The 16,633-nt window shown below is 36.9% G+C and overlaps 2 protein-coding genes across 3 annotated transcripts in view; both read left to right on the top strand.

Annotated features, from left to right (window-relative positions):
- Positions 1–7,631, top strand: part of RSBN1 (round spermatid basic protein 1) — a 47,988-nt gene extending 40,357 nt beyond the window's left edge. Inside the window, exons 5-7 of the mRNA XM_012778434.3 lie at positions 4,590–4,757; positions 5,798–5,906; positions 6,500–7,631. Coding sequence (XP_012633888.1) covers positions 4,590–4,757; positions 5,798–5,906; positions 6,500–6,973 — 751 coding nt within the window. The 3' untranslated portion in view covers positions 6,974–7,631. The remainder of the gene's footprint in view (positions 1–4,589; positions 4,758–5,797; positions 5,907–6,499) is intronic.
- A 6,523-nt stretch (positions 7,632–14,154) lies between these two features.
- Positions 14,155–16,633, top strand: part of PHTF1 (putative homeodomain transcription factor 1) — a 65,162-nt gene continuing 62,683 nt past the window's right edge. For both annotated transcript variants that reach the window (XM_012778435.2, XM_075999998.1), the window contains exons 1-3: positions 14,155–14,294; positions 14,593–14,667; positions 15,363–15,419. In XM_012778435.2, the coding sequence (XP_012633889.1) occupies positions 14,623–14,667; positions 15,363–15,419 (102 nt within the window). In that variant the 5' untranslated portion in view covers positions 14,155–14,294; positions 14,593–14,622. The remainder of the gene's footprint in view (positions 14,295–14,592; positions 14,668–15,362; positions 15,420–16,633) is intronic.

The raw sequence follows: 16,633 nt of genomic DNA, 5'->3' as shown, positions 1-16,633 counted from the left end.
TTTTTGCTTCAGTGAGGATTTTTTATTTTGTTTTTTTTTCTTTTACTCAGAAGTTTTTGTTTATATTTAGTAAGATGTCTGTGTCTTTTCCTTTGAGGTTTCTCCGTTAGGAGTAGGTTTAGAAAGGCCTTCTCTCATTCAGTATTAAAAAGATTCATCTACAATTTTTCTTAGTATTTCAGTATTTACTTATTTAATCTACCCTGAATTGGTTTCAGTATAGACGAAGAGATTTAACATTTTCCCTCAAGTAGTTAGGCAGCTGTACCAACATCATTTATTTAATCATCTGTTATTTCTCCAGTAATCTGAGGTGCCATCAAATTTTATTTCTTGGTATTAAATGTTCTTAAGTGAAGCATTCAGAAACACTTTGATAATTAGAGTGGAAGAATCAAAACGTAAATACCAGTGTCATCTTTTGGTGTTAATGAGAACTTCTTGTTGCTGAGAATGGTGGAATCAAATGTGAGAAGTTGTCCACTTATCAAGGGACTGCTGCTGAAGCTGATCTTTGGATTTCTGAACTCCAGAGTTAAAGAAATACATGCATACAGTTCTAAAAAAAATCCAATAGTATGGCAGAGCTTATAATGAAAAATCCTGGATTCTTTTCCCTCCCAGAGGCAAACACATTTTTACTAGAGACAAAAACCCTTGTTTATGATGCCTTTTTTTTCCCCACAAAGTTTTTGACAGGGTTTTGACTTCTTGGTATGATAGATATTCCTTCTTCTTGTTCTCTGAATAGTTAAATGACCCCTACACTTTTACCCTCTTATTCCCCACTTCTTTATGCCAGCTGTTACTTATACATTGTTGAGGTTAATTCATATTCTGCTTTAAAACCATAATTAGGTCTTACATGCTTTGTCATTAGGTGGATTCTAAAATTTGAAAACCGATAAATGGCATTTATAATATAGGTAGCTAGTGGGCTTAAAATTCTTATTCTAAGTTTCCAATATTATGTTGTCACTTAAAGGATGAATATACAAAAGGATCTTTCTTTCCTATATTTCATCTGGACACTCAAAACCATGCCTGAAAAGTTTGTATTTGGATCATGCTTTAAAAAAAAAGTTCTGTTTTTCTTGCATTTTCTGATTGCCCTTTTTTTGAGGTGGGGGCATAAACTTTTCTAGATATCCTAAATATCTTCTATTATCTTTATTGCTTAAGATACATTAGTTTCTTCTAGAACCACTCTGACTTTCTCAACTACTTGACTATGTCTTTCTTATATAACCTCTTTTTTTTTAGGGTGATGGTAATGACCGTGCATTCTGTCATTTTATCATATTCTCAAGTCTTTTCCAGAATTTGTTCATACAGTCTACTCTTACACATCTGTCTTTTCCATGGTAATCTTGTTTAAACATTATTTATTTATTTATTTATTTTAGAGACAGGGTCATGCTCTGTCACCCAAACTGGAATGCAGTGGCATGATCATAGCTTTACTGCAACTTCAGACTCCTGGGCTCAAGCAGTCCTCCTACCTCAGTCTCCCAAGTAGCTGGGATTATTGGTGTAAACCACCATGCCCAGCCCATGGAAATCTTGTGAAGTTCTGTGTTCTGCCTCAATGTGGAAGGCTTATTTCATGGTTATCATCCTAGGACTTCCCATTTAACGCTTTTCTGCATTATTCTATGGTTGTTGTCTTCCTAGGTTTATTTCCTTCTCTTGCTTGGGTATATTTCTCAAGTAACATTCTAAGAAAAGAAAAGTATTTTGAGTCATTATATGTTTGAAAATTTCTTTTTCTGTCACTAAATATGATTAATAGTTTAATTGGAGTCCAGAGGTTGTATTTTCCCTTAGGATTTTAGCATTTAGCATTTTAGCATTTTTAGTATCTAGTGTCTTCTGGCATCTACTATTATTATTCATGAGAAGTCTTAATCCCAGTGTAATTTTTGTTCTTTTGTAGGTACCCAATTTTTTTTCATGTCTGAAAGCTTACAGGATCCTCTGTTTATCATCAGGAGCCTGAAATTTCACAATAATATATCTTGGTTTAGGTCTTTCATTCTATTTTTTTAATCATCCTTTTTGTTGTTTGGTAGGCCTCTTAAATTTAAAGATTCATATCTCCTTTCCTTTCTGAGAATTTTTCTGGCTTGCTTTGGTAATTTCTTCCCCATTTATTTTCTTTGGCTTTTTTTTGAGACAGGATCTCACTCTGTTGCCCTGAGTAGAGTGCCACTGTGTCAGCCTAGCTCACAGCAACCTCAAACTCCTGGGCTCAAGTGGTTCTCTGCCTCAGCCTCCCAGAGTGTTAAGATTACAGGCACGAGCCACCACGCCTGGCCCTCCATTGCTTTCTGAATCTATTATTACTAGTTGATCTACACTGGTAGATAATACTAGTATTATTACTAGTTGATCTATATCTACTACTAGTTGAATAGTAGATCTCCTGGTATGATTATCCTCATATTTTCTGTTATTTATCTTTTTGCTTTTGATTGAGACATTTACTTGAATTTTGTCCTCTGACCTTTCTTTTGAATTTTTAAATTTTAGCATTGTTTATTTTGGTCTTTCTCTGTCAGTCTGCTAACTTCAAATATATCTAGTGATTCTTAATTGACCTGTTCATATTTTGGAATAAAGCATTGGCCTTATTGGGAGTTCTTTTTATATTTTGGTGGGGCTTGTCAACAGGTAGGTTTGAATTTAGAGTGAATAGGCATGGAAATGGACATTAAACGATGCATCCAAATGTCAGAGGATTATGTTCTACTTATATGGCAAGTAGAGTGTGTTTAGAGAACATGTAGCTTTTTTGGCTGAAAGTTTATCAGGATGTTTTTATATAAGCAATTTTAACTGATTTATAAAATGTTTGTTATATTCTGTATTAGGAAGTCCAGAGAGGTTGGCTCCAGGCACCATATGGACAGTGGCTCAATGCTATTATCAAGGAACCAGGTCCTTTCCTTTTCTCTGCCTTATCCTTCTCTTTGCCTAGGCTAGATGCAAAAGCCCTACACTTTGTATTCACAGTTGGCTCTCCTGTTGTGGTTGCTGGAACTGCTTTAGCAGTTCTAGGCTTCACATCTGGATCTGGTTATATCTAATAGAAGAGAAGACTATCTTTTCTTGTATTTCTTTCTTAGGAGCTATGAAACTTCCCAGAAGTCTCCTCAGTAGATTTTCTTTCATTACTATTAGCCAGAATCAGCTCATGTCTATTCTGAAATCAGTCACTGGCAGGGAAATGAGCTTACTGTAATTTGCTAGGACTCATCAAGATCTACCTCAGGATCTTGTGAATTAGATCACATCAAGTGTAGGATCAGATGCCTAATGAAAATCAGGGTAAGGAACGGATGTAGGTTGGGTAGCCATTGTCTACTCCATGGTGTAAATGCTTCACTGTCTACATTTCTACCTGCAGGTGTGGTGAATGACTTATGTGTTTGCAGAATTTCACCTGAATTCCTCTTTTCTCAGCATCACTTCATTTCTGTCTTATTGTTATTATGCCTGGCTGTTTTGGTTATGTGTGGATTTTTTGGTTTTTGTTTTTTTTTTTTAGAGAGTATTGCTCTGTCTCCCTAGCTAGAATGCAATGGCATCATCATAGCTTACTGCAACCTCAAACTTCTGGCTCAAGTAATCCTCCTGTCTCAGCGTCCCGAGTAACTGGGACTACAGGCATGTACCACCATGCCCAGCTAATTTTTTTCTCTTTTTAGTAGAGACAGGGTCTCGCTGTTGCTCATGTTGGTCTCAAACTCTTGACCTCAAGCGAACCTTCCACCTCAGCCTCCCAGAGTGCTTGCTGGCTGTTTTTTGGAGTCAGCCTTCTCCAGAGTCTGTTGAGCATGTCTGCCTTTTTGGCTGCTGATCCCTTTTTGTGTATTCTAGGCCTGTGGCTTTCTCTGCTCAGCTTTATTAGTCCAAGACTCTGGTCATTTTCTGTGTTGCCGGAGTTTGTTGATATTGCTTATTCACTAATTCCTTTCCTTTGTGACTTCTTATTCCTTTACTATCACCTTTAGATTATTATATTTAGAAATTTTCGAGCATATAAAAATGCAGAAGATAATATAATAAATTCCCTTGTATTTAATACTAACAGCTATCAACTCATGACCAATTCTGTTTCATTTATATAGTCATCCATTCCCCCATCCAGTCTTCTCCTATTATTAGTTCGAAGCCTTTTACTTTCATTTTAAAGTTGAAGAAGATCACATGGATGTTTATTTGGCCATCTTGAATCAGATCTCTAGTAGAATGTTTTGAGAGTTGGAAATGAAAATGACTGAGGGTAAAGAAGCATACAGCCTTAAACTTTGAATTGCATTTTCTGTTGCTAGACAGAAATACTACATTTGAGCCTAATCTAAGATATAACTTCTACTTTATTATGGCTTATAGGAAGAGGAAGGTAATGACATTAAGCATTATAAATAGTGTCTTAAATGCTAATGATCAAAATCATTGAACCGTTCTCAACCCTCATCTTATTTAAATCTGATGTTTCTTCTGTGCCTTATTGTTACTGATAATTTTTTGGGGGGCTCTTTCTTCCTTGCTTTCCCTTTGCTTCACAACCAAATCAACTCCAGATCAATGAATGAAATTAAAAATCTCCAGTACCTACCTCGGACCAGTGAACCCCGTGAAGTCCTCTTTGAAGATAGGACAAGAGCTCATGCTGATCATGTAGGTCAGGGGTTTGACTGGCAGAGTACGGCTGCTGTTGGGGTTTTGAAAGCTGTACAGTTTGGTGAATGGTAAGTAACTCAACTGCAAGGTTGGTTATCATTGTCTAAGAATGTGGGCTCTATTTAAAAGGTTGAGGACCAGTTTTTAAATTTTAGTAAAATATATAGTTTCCATCTTTATAATTTTTAAACTGGATAGTATAAATATAATCACATTGTTGCGAAACAGATTACCAGAACTTTTTCATCTTGCAAAGCTGAAACTACCCATTGAACAACAGCTCTTCTATTTCTCCTCACCCCCAGGCTCTGATAACCATCATTCTACTTTCTGTTTCTATGAATTTGGGTACTTTAGATACCTCATATAAATGGAGTCATACAGTATTTGTCTTTTTGTGACTGGCTTATTTTTCGTAGCATAATGTCTTCATGGTTCATCCATGTTGTAACAAGTGTCAGAATCTCCTTCTTTTCTTTTCCCCCTGAACCTCTCCTTTTCATATCTCCTTCCTTTTTAAGGTTGAGTAGTAATCCATGGTATGTATATACCACGTTTTGTGGTATAATCCATTTATCCATCAGTGGACACTTGGGTTGCTTCCACCTTTGGGCTATTGTGAATAATGTTGCTGTGAACATGGATGTACAAATATCTTTGTGTCCCTGCTTTTAATTATTTTGGGTATATACCCAGAAGCGGAGTTACTGGATCATATGGTAACTCTGTTTTTAATTTTTTGAGGAACTGCCAGACTGTTTTCCATAGTGGCTACACCATTTTACATTCAGTTGGGGCCCGATTTTAACAAAGCTTAGGACATAGAAATGCAAAGTAAAGAACTGCAAATGCAGCTAATTTAGAATAAAACTATTCTTTTTAGCCATTGTTGTTTTAATTTTCTAATAACTAATCTGATTTTCATGAGTTTTTAAGTTTTACTAGTTTTTAATTTTAATTTTTTGAATATTGTATACTTAAGTCCTTAGAAGCCTGTGCATCTATTTCTTTGCTAGTAGTAGCATTTCCAAGAACAAAAAAAATTGAAATTTGCCATCATTTTTCATTATGACATGCTTGTTTCTAAAACTTAGTTTGTTAATCTTAGGAGTGACCAACCTCGCATAACCAAAGATGTGATTTGTTTTCATGCTGAGGATTTTACTGATGTTGTACAGAGACTTCAGTTAGACCTTCATGAACCCCCAGTTTCCCAGGTAATAATCTTGCTTTTTTATTACACTTTGAGTAAGATATTAGAAATAAGTAATCTACACGTATTTTATTTTGCATGGTGAGTTTAATTGTATTACTGTTACAGGCTAGGGGAAGGGGTGCCAAAAATCATTAAAACAGAGCTTCCCAAGCAGAATGCTTGAGATCTCTTCAATCTTTGGGATGCCAGGTGGGCCTGGGCTGGTCAGAGGGCCCAGGCTTCTCAATTCTGGGCAGTCTTCACTTGTTAACCCCATTGTACTTTGTTTCCTCAACTGAAAATGGTTGAATGACACTGAAAGGGAAGATAAAATGTTGCCCATAATTATGTATGGCAAAGAATATTAATATTTAGCTGCATTTTGAGATACTTATTTAAATGATTCCCTAGGTCATCCTGACTTTAACTTTAATATGAGGAAAAATATTTCCCAAGCATTATAGGAATATTTAGAAAGTTGTGTATCATTTAGTGTTATTTATTTTTGTCATTATAATACATTTTGTCTCTACTGTTTTCCTGTGCTAATTATGTTTTATGTGACTAAATTATTACATGTTTTAAAGTCTCACGCAACTTTTTTCCTTTCTTTAGTGTGTACAGTGGGTGGATGAAGCTAAACTAAACCAAATGAGGCGGGAAGGCATTCGTTATGCTAGAATTCAGCTTTGTGACAATGATATCTACTTCATCCCTAGAAATGTCATTCATCAGTTCAAAACAGTATCAGCAGTGTGCAGCTTAGCCTGGCATATAAGGCTTAAACAGTACCACCCTGTTGTGGAAGCCACTCAAAACACAGAAAGCAATTCTAACGTGGACTGTGGTTTAACTGGAAAGCAAGAATTAGAAGTTGACTCCCAATGTGTGAGGATAAAAACTGAATCTGAAGAAACATGTACAGAGATGCAGCTTTTGACAACTGCTTCATCATCCTTCCCACCTTCATCAGAACTTAATCTACAGCAAGATCAGAAGACTCAGCCTATCCCAGTTTTAAAAGTGGAAAGTAGACTGGACTCTGACCAGCAACACAATCTGCAAGAACATTCAAGCACTCCTGTGTGATATGTACATATTCAAACACATTTTTTAACTTTTTTAAATTTTGATGTGAAGTTATAGTTTTATAACTGGCTTAAGTTAAGTTTTATTGGAGAAATCTTGCCTATAATTCTATAAAGAGAAATGACATTCCACAAATGTCAAGCATATCTTTTTTACACAGATTATGCAAAGTTAAGAGTTGTATCTTATCCCGTTAGTACAGTATGTAATAGTGGGTCTGCTGCTACTTTCTGTTTTAAGGTGTGAGGTAACACTTCAATCTCTTCTTCAAATCAAAATGAGAATTCTCTGGAATAACAGATTCTTATTTGGTGAATAATTCACTTCCCTTAATTTTCTCTTGCCTTTTCTCTTGCCATACTTGCTGTTTTTACGATACATCAGATTTATGGTTTAGGACCTGTGTCTTTATGACACAGATTCAATTTCTACAGTAAAAATGGCAGAGGTTGCGGGAAAGATTTCCTGCATCTGGTATATGGGCAAGTAAGTTATTTAGTTCTAACCACAAAGAACAAGTAATTTCTAAGGAAAATTCAGTGGCTCTCTGGTTTCTTAACAAAAGAGAAAGCACAGCACTTTCTGATCCAAACTGTCTTTTTTGTATCTGTTATTTAAAGCCCAGTGGATATTTCAATTAAAAAAATCTAAAGATGAATAGTCCTTGGTCATTCATTATCCATGGTTCATTAATCTCTTCTAGAATATATGGTAACTATGGAAGATATTTTGGATAAAAGAGACATGATTCTCTATTGTTGATATGATATTCTATTGTTCTACTTCTTAGAATCCTCACATTTCGTGTGGATACTTTTGCTTCCTAAACTGATTACAAATATCAAACTTTAGAGAATTATAGCAGTCTTTCTGATGAGGCTGCCATATTTTGAGCATCAAACTTAGGATAAACTATTCTTGTCACTTGGCATCAACCTCTTTGTGATGAATATCTACTATTGAGACACTCCACAGTTTTAACTGGTGAATACCTGGGTTTATTTACTATGATCTGTGTTGCTATTTTCTATTAAGGAACACAGCACTAGACTTCATCCTAGAGTTTCAGGTAGCCTAATGCTTAGTGCCTGAGTATTTCAATTTATTTTTCAAACAGGCACAGTTCATATAGCTAATGTGGTCCTAACTTTCTGTTATTTTAGAGTGTTAATGCTATACACATTATACTTTCTCTTAGTTAATAATACAGTAGGCCTTTTGTTTATTAAAGGAAGAGTACTCCCCACACCTAAGACCAGATTTTTGTATCTACCTGGTTACAGTGCAATTTGGAGTTGTTGTTTTTTTCCTGGATGGTGAGATTTGAAATATTTACATTAACATAGGCAAAAAAGATGCTGCTTTATTATGTCTGTCACCATGAAAACTTAGCTGCATCTTTTGAAATATCAAATATGAATTATTTCTAAAATATTCTGAAATAGGTTAAATCTTATATAAATATTACTTTGTGCAATATTGTTGTGTAGTTAAAAGCATATTAGCAAAGTATAGAGGTCACTGTGTAAACCGATAGAAAAGTAACCATCAGCAAATACTGCAGTGATTAGTTAGAATCTGTATTATTCCTTATATATATGTATATGTATGTATTCTCTGTTACAAAGGATGAAGACAAATAGGGAAACATTTCAATGTAAACCATTTATGAATTGGAAGTGATGTTGGCTTTAGTTATCTTTGTAAATAAGGTAATTAGAATGGTATGAAAGGTAATGTGATTATTGCAGGGGTGTTTTTAAATCTTAGGTATAAATTCTAAGGTAAATTCTAGTTTATGAAGACTAGTTTTTAAGGGACCTGCCTTTGAGGGTATTTTTGTTATTTTGGGGGGGAGGGTGTTAATCACAAAAGTATGTGGGTTTGCGTTATTTCTTGTTATTATTTTTCTGTCCAGAAGAATTTCATAGAGCTTTACCAGGCTGTGCAAAGTAAAATTCTTCTCAGGCAACATTTGCTTTTTAAAATAATCATGAAGAGCAAGGTTGTTAAAGCAAAAAGTTTTTTATTTTTCTTGTCTTCCAAGATCCGATTTCCCCATCTCCCACTTGCCATCCAGCAGATGCCATCTGTCATCTAAGCTGGTCATTGCTAATAAACAAGGAGACTGTCTCCTGACAGCCAGCACTGTGTATAATCACTCAGGAACCAGCGGATCTGCAAAGACCTACAATCAAAAGCAAATCCCCATTTTCCTTTTATAAAACATTCTACCCTCACCTCCAGTATAAACATATTAAAAGAGTATTAAAAACGTTTAAAATCATGTACTAATAAATTCATTGTATGTTAGAATTGCAATAGAATGGAGAGAAACATTTAGCTAGTAATGTATCTGGAAACCCTGAATGTCCTATGTGAGTATTAGATTTTAATAGCATGCTTTAAAGACTGATGAATATAAAAGCAGAAGTTTTGAGTTTTTTACTGCTTTCAAAGCTGTATCCTAGTTTAGTGATACAAATGATTACAACTTTTCTAAATCATAAAATTACTTGGTTTAGTGGAGTGAGGCATGGAGCAATCTGGCGTCTTCTGATTTGTAAAGTAGTGATGGCAGTGAAGTTGTAACTGGAATTTAAGCTGATCTTCCTTTTTTGGTATATTATCCGTTGTGCCAACTCTTGAGATTACTTGCAGAATGTGGCTATAAGTTTTAGTATTTTGTGGAGCAGAAGGATATTTTTAAAACATGCTTATGGAAAGGACAGAATAAATGAATATTCCTAACTTAGTTAACTAGAATGATTTTACGGTATCTATTAAAAAGGATTAAAGTCTTCCCCCTGCCCCAGAAGTCATTTTTCTAATTACCAAAATATGCTCTGAGTAGGATTATGATACAAAGAGGTAGTCCAAATTCACAAAGCAATAATAAAAACCTGCATATTATTAATAGTTCCCCCCAAACTTTTAACTCTTTAAAAATGAATTCCTAGGCTTAATTGTACGTTTAATTTGCTTATTTAGTACTTAGAATTTTTAAACTGGCACTTAATTGTTTTTAATTAAAGACTTTTGAAAAGTGCCCCTTAGAGACAGTTGGAATATCAGTTGACTAATATTACAAGCTCTTGTAGGGGGGAAAAAGGAGCTTATTAAATAAAGTTCTTTACTAAACCTTAGGAAAAGATGTCTTACATCAGTCTTAATAGGCGTAAAGGTCACACTTAATGACTGGGGAAACATTTGCTTATTGCTTTTCCCTATATAAATGTTATTGTCTAGAATGAAAGCTAATATAGGAATGAAACTCCAAAATCCATGAAAACCCTTAGTGAATATATTCTTAATCATTAATATTAGCCCATTATATTTTCATTTGTATTTGCCATTAAAAATTTATTTGCATTTTTACCTTTAGGATAATTGAGTTTGTGTCTTTCTAATCTGTTTTATCATTGTTACAGGTTTTTAAAGAAGAACCTTTCACTAGCACATGCCAGATGTTCACATTTGTGCTAATAAGTTTTATGTTTTTAAAACAGGTTGTAGCTGTATTTATCGGCCATGCAAGTAGAAGAAATGCACAATACATATGTTTTTCTTTAGCACGTAAGGGACCTATCCTTATCTTGAACGTTTGTTGCTTTAAAAGCAAATGTCTCTCCATAAATATTATGGCCTTCCATTTTCTTCATACATTTTTAGGATCCACTTGTGCATGTAGTTGAGACCACTGTCTCTTAAAATATAGCACTTTTCAATTCTCTCTAAAGAAATACTTATGTACTACTTACTATCACATGTTGTAAATTTTCATGTAATAGTGTTTTCTGTGACTAAACTTCATTTTGATTGGCAGCTATGACTTTTTTTCCTGTGGCTTTAATTTATCTAAGAGGTCTTTGCATATAGATGAAATGTATAATTTGCCTGGCGGACTATTTGCGTTGTGTGGCCTTAGTTTGTTTATTGACATTAACGAGTGTTTTAAAAAGGTTTTTTAATGAATAGTCTTAAATCTAAATTTGTGTGAATAATAATCCTTTTAACACAGTGCTTTTTTGTAGCTGTCTAAGTGTGTTAAATTGTTAAGCTATTTCTTTGTAAAATAGGACAATGGAATGCATAGAGGTTTTTTTTTTTTCCTGTAAAGTATTTTTTTAATAAACAAAGTCTGATTTGTCCTTTACTGGTGTTTCATCACAAAATGAATAGCACATGTGAATTCTAGATACCTGGAACCTGTTTTTAGAGTACTGATCCCTCCCCTTCTACATCCCCTGTTATTTAAAAAAAGTTTTAAAGAAAATCTTGTGATTTTCTTTTCTAAAGAAATTCCATCCATATTGAGATGCAGTTAGTTTTGGGGAAAAAGAAAAATTACTCTTGACATTTGTGGCAGTTATGCCTCTTGTTACTTAAATTGGCTTATATGAGAGGACCATTTAAAATTTTTATTCTGGTGATATACATATTCTCGAAGGTGCATGGAGTATTAATGCAGATGGTGTATAGACTTAAGATGTCATTGATGTATTATGTGATATAAGAAAATGGATTTTCCTCATCAGTTTTTGTGTGAACTTCTCTTTAATTGAGGCACTTGTCCAAAGCAGATAGCCCTCAGTTCTCATGAAAAATAGAAAAGGAAGGCAACATTTTTTGAGTAACTGCCATGGGCCAGGCACTTTATATGAGGGACCCTCATTTAATCCTCACAGCCTTTAGTAGGAGGGTAATTATCTCCATAATTCAGGTGAGAAAACAGGCTTGTTAGATTGGACAAAGTGCCTATGATCACATAGTTCATTAGTGGGAGCAGGAATTTGAATGCAATTTTGGGTTCAAAGCCCATTCCTTATTTAATGGCAGCCTTAGGAAGCTCTGAAAGGTTTCTAACAGGGCCATGAAAAATGGTTTGCTACTTAACCACTATTCTCTCATAGGACTTCTTTGAAAATTAAAATGATGTAGTTAAAAATCTCTCATAGGACTTTAAGTGACTCAATTCCTACAAACACACTCACCCAAATGTCTTGTGTGCTACACAATGAAGTAAAACAATTTTGCTATTAATGTAATTTATGGTTTTTGTGTTTTTTGTTTTTTTTTTTTTTTGAGACAGAGTCTCACTCTGTTGCCTAGGCTAGAGTGCCATAGCATCAGCCTAGCTCAGACTCTTGGGCTCAAGCAATCCTTCTGTCTCAGCCTCCCGAGTAGCTAGGACTACAGGCATGTGCCACCATGCCTGGCTAATTTTTTCTATATATTTTTAGTTGTCCAGCTAATTTTTCTATTTTTAGTAGAGATGGGGTCTCGTTCTTGCTCAGGCTGGTCTCCTGAACTCCTGAGCTCAAACGATTTGCTCGCCTATGGCCTCCCAGAGTGCTAGGATTATAGGCATGAGCCACCGCGCCTGGCCTGTAATTTAGGTTTTAAAGCAAATATTTAGATATGCAATAAATGACTTTCATTAGTCATTTATTTTTTAAGTTGGCCAATTTCTCTTGAAGCCCAACAAAACTGTAATGTTTAGCTCTAAGATGAAAAGCTGTCAAAGAGCAAAAGCAGAAGGAATATAAGTCTGTGTGAAAAAATTTTAAAAAATTAGCCCCGTGGGAGTTACTTTTATCTTAGTCAATTTTCCTCTTTGGTTAAAAGGGGATAACTTCCACCTGGTGCTATTTAATGGATTATAAGAAATAATATAGTAGAACATTTACTGCTGCACCCTTTAGGCTTTCCCTAGTGGAAGCTATTATCTGGTCATTGGCTTTACCTGACCCAAACACTACATGCTGTGGGTAAGCAAGAACATTGCTTCAAATAAGGTGAGGAGAATGACCTTTAGGGGTCAGTGCTCCATTAATGGCAAAAATAAAAGAGGAGGAAAGTGGCTCAAAAACTCTGTAACTATCCTTGAATACTCAGTTTAGGGCTCAACTATTCCTTTCTTTCTCCTGATCTCTGTCAGCCTTCTTGAATTCTTAACACATCAACTGCCACACTAGAAAAATTTTTTCCTTGAAGTCATGGTGTTTTACTATGAAAGCAGAATAAAAACTTCGAAAACAAAGTGATCCTTTGTAATTTAATGAAAATTTTGTTTTTTGTTTTCTGTGCGTGAGTTAATTGCAACATGAAAAAGAGTTGACTCGGCTCCCAAGGCAGAGACGTGTAAGTTACAAATGCTTCAGGAGGCCCCGGGCTCAAAACTAGCATGAGTTAAATACAACTCACATGGCAGTTAATGTGTTAATCTAGAAACAGTTCCCACTGCCACCTTCCCTTGACCTAGTTTGGGAAAAGTCTCCTGCGACTCCCCCAAGCGTTGTCCCTGCTCTTTATCCTTGTGTACCAGAAAGCTCAAGTCCAAGAGGAGAGAGGAAGGGAGCGACTAAGCCGCAGCCTGTCAGGATCTTCGTCTCAGGGCAGTGTAAATGCCCACAAACATTCGTTCATTCAACAAATACTGAGAACCGATGTGCCAGGCTTGTGCGAGGCCCCAGTCTCTTACCTCATGGAGCTCATAGCCCGCTGGGGAAAACCGATATTAAGCAATCAAATGCAAAGATAAGTGCTACAGAGACACGAACCGGGAGCTGTTAGAATATCAGGGCCGACCTTCTTTAGACTACTGGATGGGAAAGTCGTTTCCGAGAAAGTGACTTTCAAGTTTAGACATGAAGAGTGACCGGATTGAGGTTGCTCTTGGCCAGGGGTCGCTGTGTGGCCCCCCAGCACCTCCAAACCCGAGCCTGGACGGAGGCTGGGCGGGAAGGCCCGGCCCAGGGGCGGAGCCACCTCCGCACGGAAAGCCGGAAAGCGGAAGCCGAGGGTGGCTGTGCCGCGGTTTGCCGAGCTGTTTTCGCCCAGCTCTGGGCTGGCTGAGTCACGGCCCGCCCCGGCCCGAGCCGGGGAAGACGAACCCTGCCGCCCCGCCGCCGCCGCTGCCTTCAGTGCCCTGGGGCCTTTCCGCCTGTGTTTTCCAGCCTGGCACAAAGCCTTTAGCTGTCGCCCTAGCGACTGGCGGCCTAGCGAAGACTCCTTCGCTTTTTATCCCCCTCCTCTTCCAGTTCATTCTGTGCTTGTTTTATGGGCAGTCTGGTGACCCTGTAGGTTGCGCCTGGAGGGGCCGCGTGTGTGGCAATAGGCTGCAGTGGTCGGGGCGTTGGGCGGCCGGCTGCCGCCGAGGCTGGGGCGGCCTCCGCGGTCTCCATGGTAACGGCCCCGCCGGCGTCTCCGCCTCTAGGGGAAGATGCGGCCTGCAGGGCCCGCAGCCTCGCTCAGGGCCGGACGGGGGCCACTGAAGACAGAGGCCCAGGCCGCTGGCCTGCGGGGCAGCGGACACCAGGTGAGAGCCGGATGCTGGGGTGCGGAGGAGGTGGGGTGCAGGTCCACTCCAGCGGCCTCCCCTCCCCTGCATCCATGAACACACTCGCACAAAATATTGCAGAGGCTTCTCCGGTCGCCACTGCGCCAGTTTTTTTTGTTTGTTTGTTTTGTTTTTTTTCTTTTTATCCTGGCAAACAGCCAGAGAAAGAAACAGCAGCTCATGGAGAGGCTGAAAGAAGCGATTTTCGAGCCCTACCCAAACTCGAAGAGTTAACTTCAGCAACTGGACTCACCGACTGGTTTTCCTTCATTTTCAGTGAAATCCCATTCTCTAGCTGGAGACACAGATGGCCTCAAATGAGAGAGATGCTATATCGTGGTACCAAAAGAAGGTAATACCAATATCTTTTATTTGTAAGGAATTCTTCCTGCAAGAAGCTCCCACAAAAGAATATTACGTTACTTTTCCCTGAGTTTGGTAATGCCAGGTATTATTTTGTTATGTCCGAACAAAAACGAAAAATTTGATGTACAAGGTCATTATGTCTTTTAAACCCCGTTCTAAGTCCCAGAATAAGATTTTTGAGTCACTTCCCTTCTCCAGGCTGCAGACACAATGCCGCGGCGATGCTTTGAAAGTTTTCTTCTGATCAAACTGCTTTAAAAAGGAAAAAAATAAAAAACCTTTATCTGCTCAGATTAGTACCCACAGCAGTCTTATTGAGCTCCCCCTTACCTTTTATTCCTTTCTAGTTTTCCTATTGATGTTTCCTTTAAAAAGTGGAAATATCTTTTAAGGTAATATTTAATTTGAAATATTTGGGGCATTTTTTTAAATTTTGCTTTTATTTTTTCTTTTCTTTCTTTTTTTTTTAATCTTTTCTCCAGATAGGGCATTGTTTTTTAACTTAGTTTTAGGTCCAGCTATTTTAGATTTCTGAAAAAAACAGTCCCTTGGAAGTACTAATTTATTCTAACTCTGAGAAGCACAAACATTTTTCAGATACCAAATTCATGACTTTTGTGAGGCTTGACTTATATATATAAGGATATTTGCATCATTTAAATAACCTGCTCCCTATTTCAGATTGGAGCATATGATCAGCAGATATGGGAAAAATCAATCGAACAGACTCAGATTAAGGTAAATTGATTTCTTTGATTCAATTTCTTCGGTTAAGGTCAATTGATAACTTTGTTTTACTGCATCAATGTGAAGAGTGGATTGTATTTTTAAAAAAATCTGCACTTGTCTACTAAGTATGACATTCTTTACTCTTTGAAGTTTATCAGAAAAAGAACAGTGCAAGCATCATAAGTGATAGTTCACATTGGCCTCAGTATCAAGGAAATAGAAATAGAAGTAGTTGATCTATGACGAATTAGCGAGCAAACGTCCTATATAAATGGGGCTGTGGTTACTTTGCTCTGGCCAGTTTTTACCACATGGCAGTCAGGTCCAGTGTTGCAAGTTTCAGATTTTTCAAGAAAACCTGGAAATAATGCATTTTTATGTGAAATATCCAGAGTTTTAAGAGAGTTGCCCTAACCCCTCAAGCCAAATAAAGTCCATTTGCAACCGAAATCCAGCCTGCGGGCTCCCATTTTTTCAGCCACTGGTTTAGAGCATGGTCTTAAGTTTTTCAGGTTCTTAATTCAAGAACTGAGCAGATTATTAGGTTATTTTATGCTAACCAGGCAACCAAAACCTGTTGTTTATAATTCAGAATGCCAGTTTATTAATTTATAATAGGGAAGGAGAAGATTAAATAATCTTCTAATATTCCAAAGTCAGGGTTGTGGGGTCAAGGTGTATGGGGATGCTAGTGCAAATTAGTCATGGAATGGTTGCTTGGCAGTCAGATGTAATTGAATAGTCTTGAGAGATGTAGAAAAGCCTGAAGAACCATCCCTTTCCCTAAAAAGAATGTTATTTCTCTGACTTTAATATTAGGTCTACCAGATTCATGGTTTCTCTTCCTTAGAAAGTGCTGATAAATGCTGGCAGATTCTTGTTTTGGGACTCTTTTTAAGATATTTTTTTATAGATCCTCTATGAACACTTTAAAAAATGGGTGAATAACCTTAATAGTTTTTTGTTAAATAGGCCAATCAACTAGAAAGCTATTTGAACTGCAAGGTACTTGGCTAACTTTTCATAATCTTGTACAGTTCTTCATTATTGATGGGAGATGGAGTTAGGATGAATAAATCCCCAGATTTTATTTTATAACTCTAAATTCTGTCCTATTATTCTTTTGTGTACTGCTACACAGTATTGATAGTATGAAGTTAGATCTTGTTTTGTGATATCTAGCTTTGTGATCTTGAACAAGTACTATAGTTTGTCTGAGTTTT

The sequence above is a fragment of the Microcebus murinus genome, chromosome 2 (genome assembly GCF_040939455.1).
Source record: "Microcebus murinus isolate Inina chromosome 2, M.murinus_Inina_mat1.0, whole genome shotgun sequence".
Taxonomy (NCBI): Eukaryota; Metazoa; Chordata; class Mammalia; order Primates; family Cheirogaleidae; genus Microcebus; species Microcebus murinus.
The sequence above is the reverse complement of the archived record's forward strand: the minus strand, read 5'-3'. Positions and strand labels throughout refer to the sequence as shown.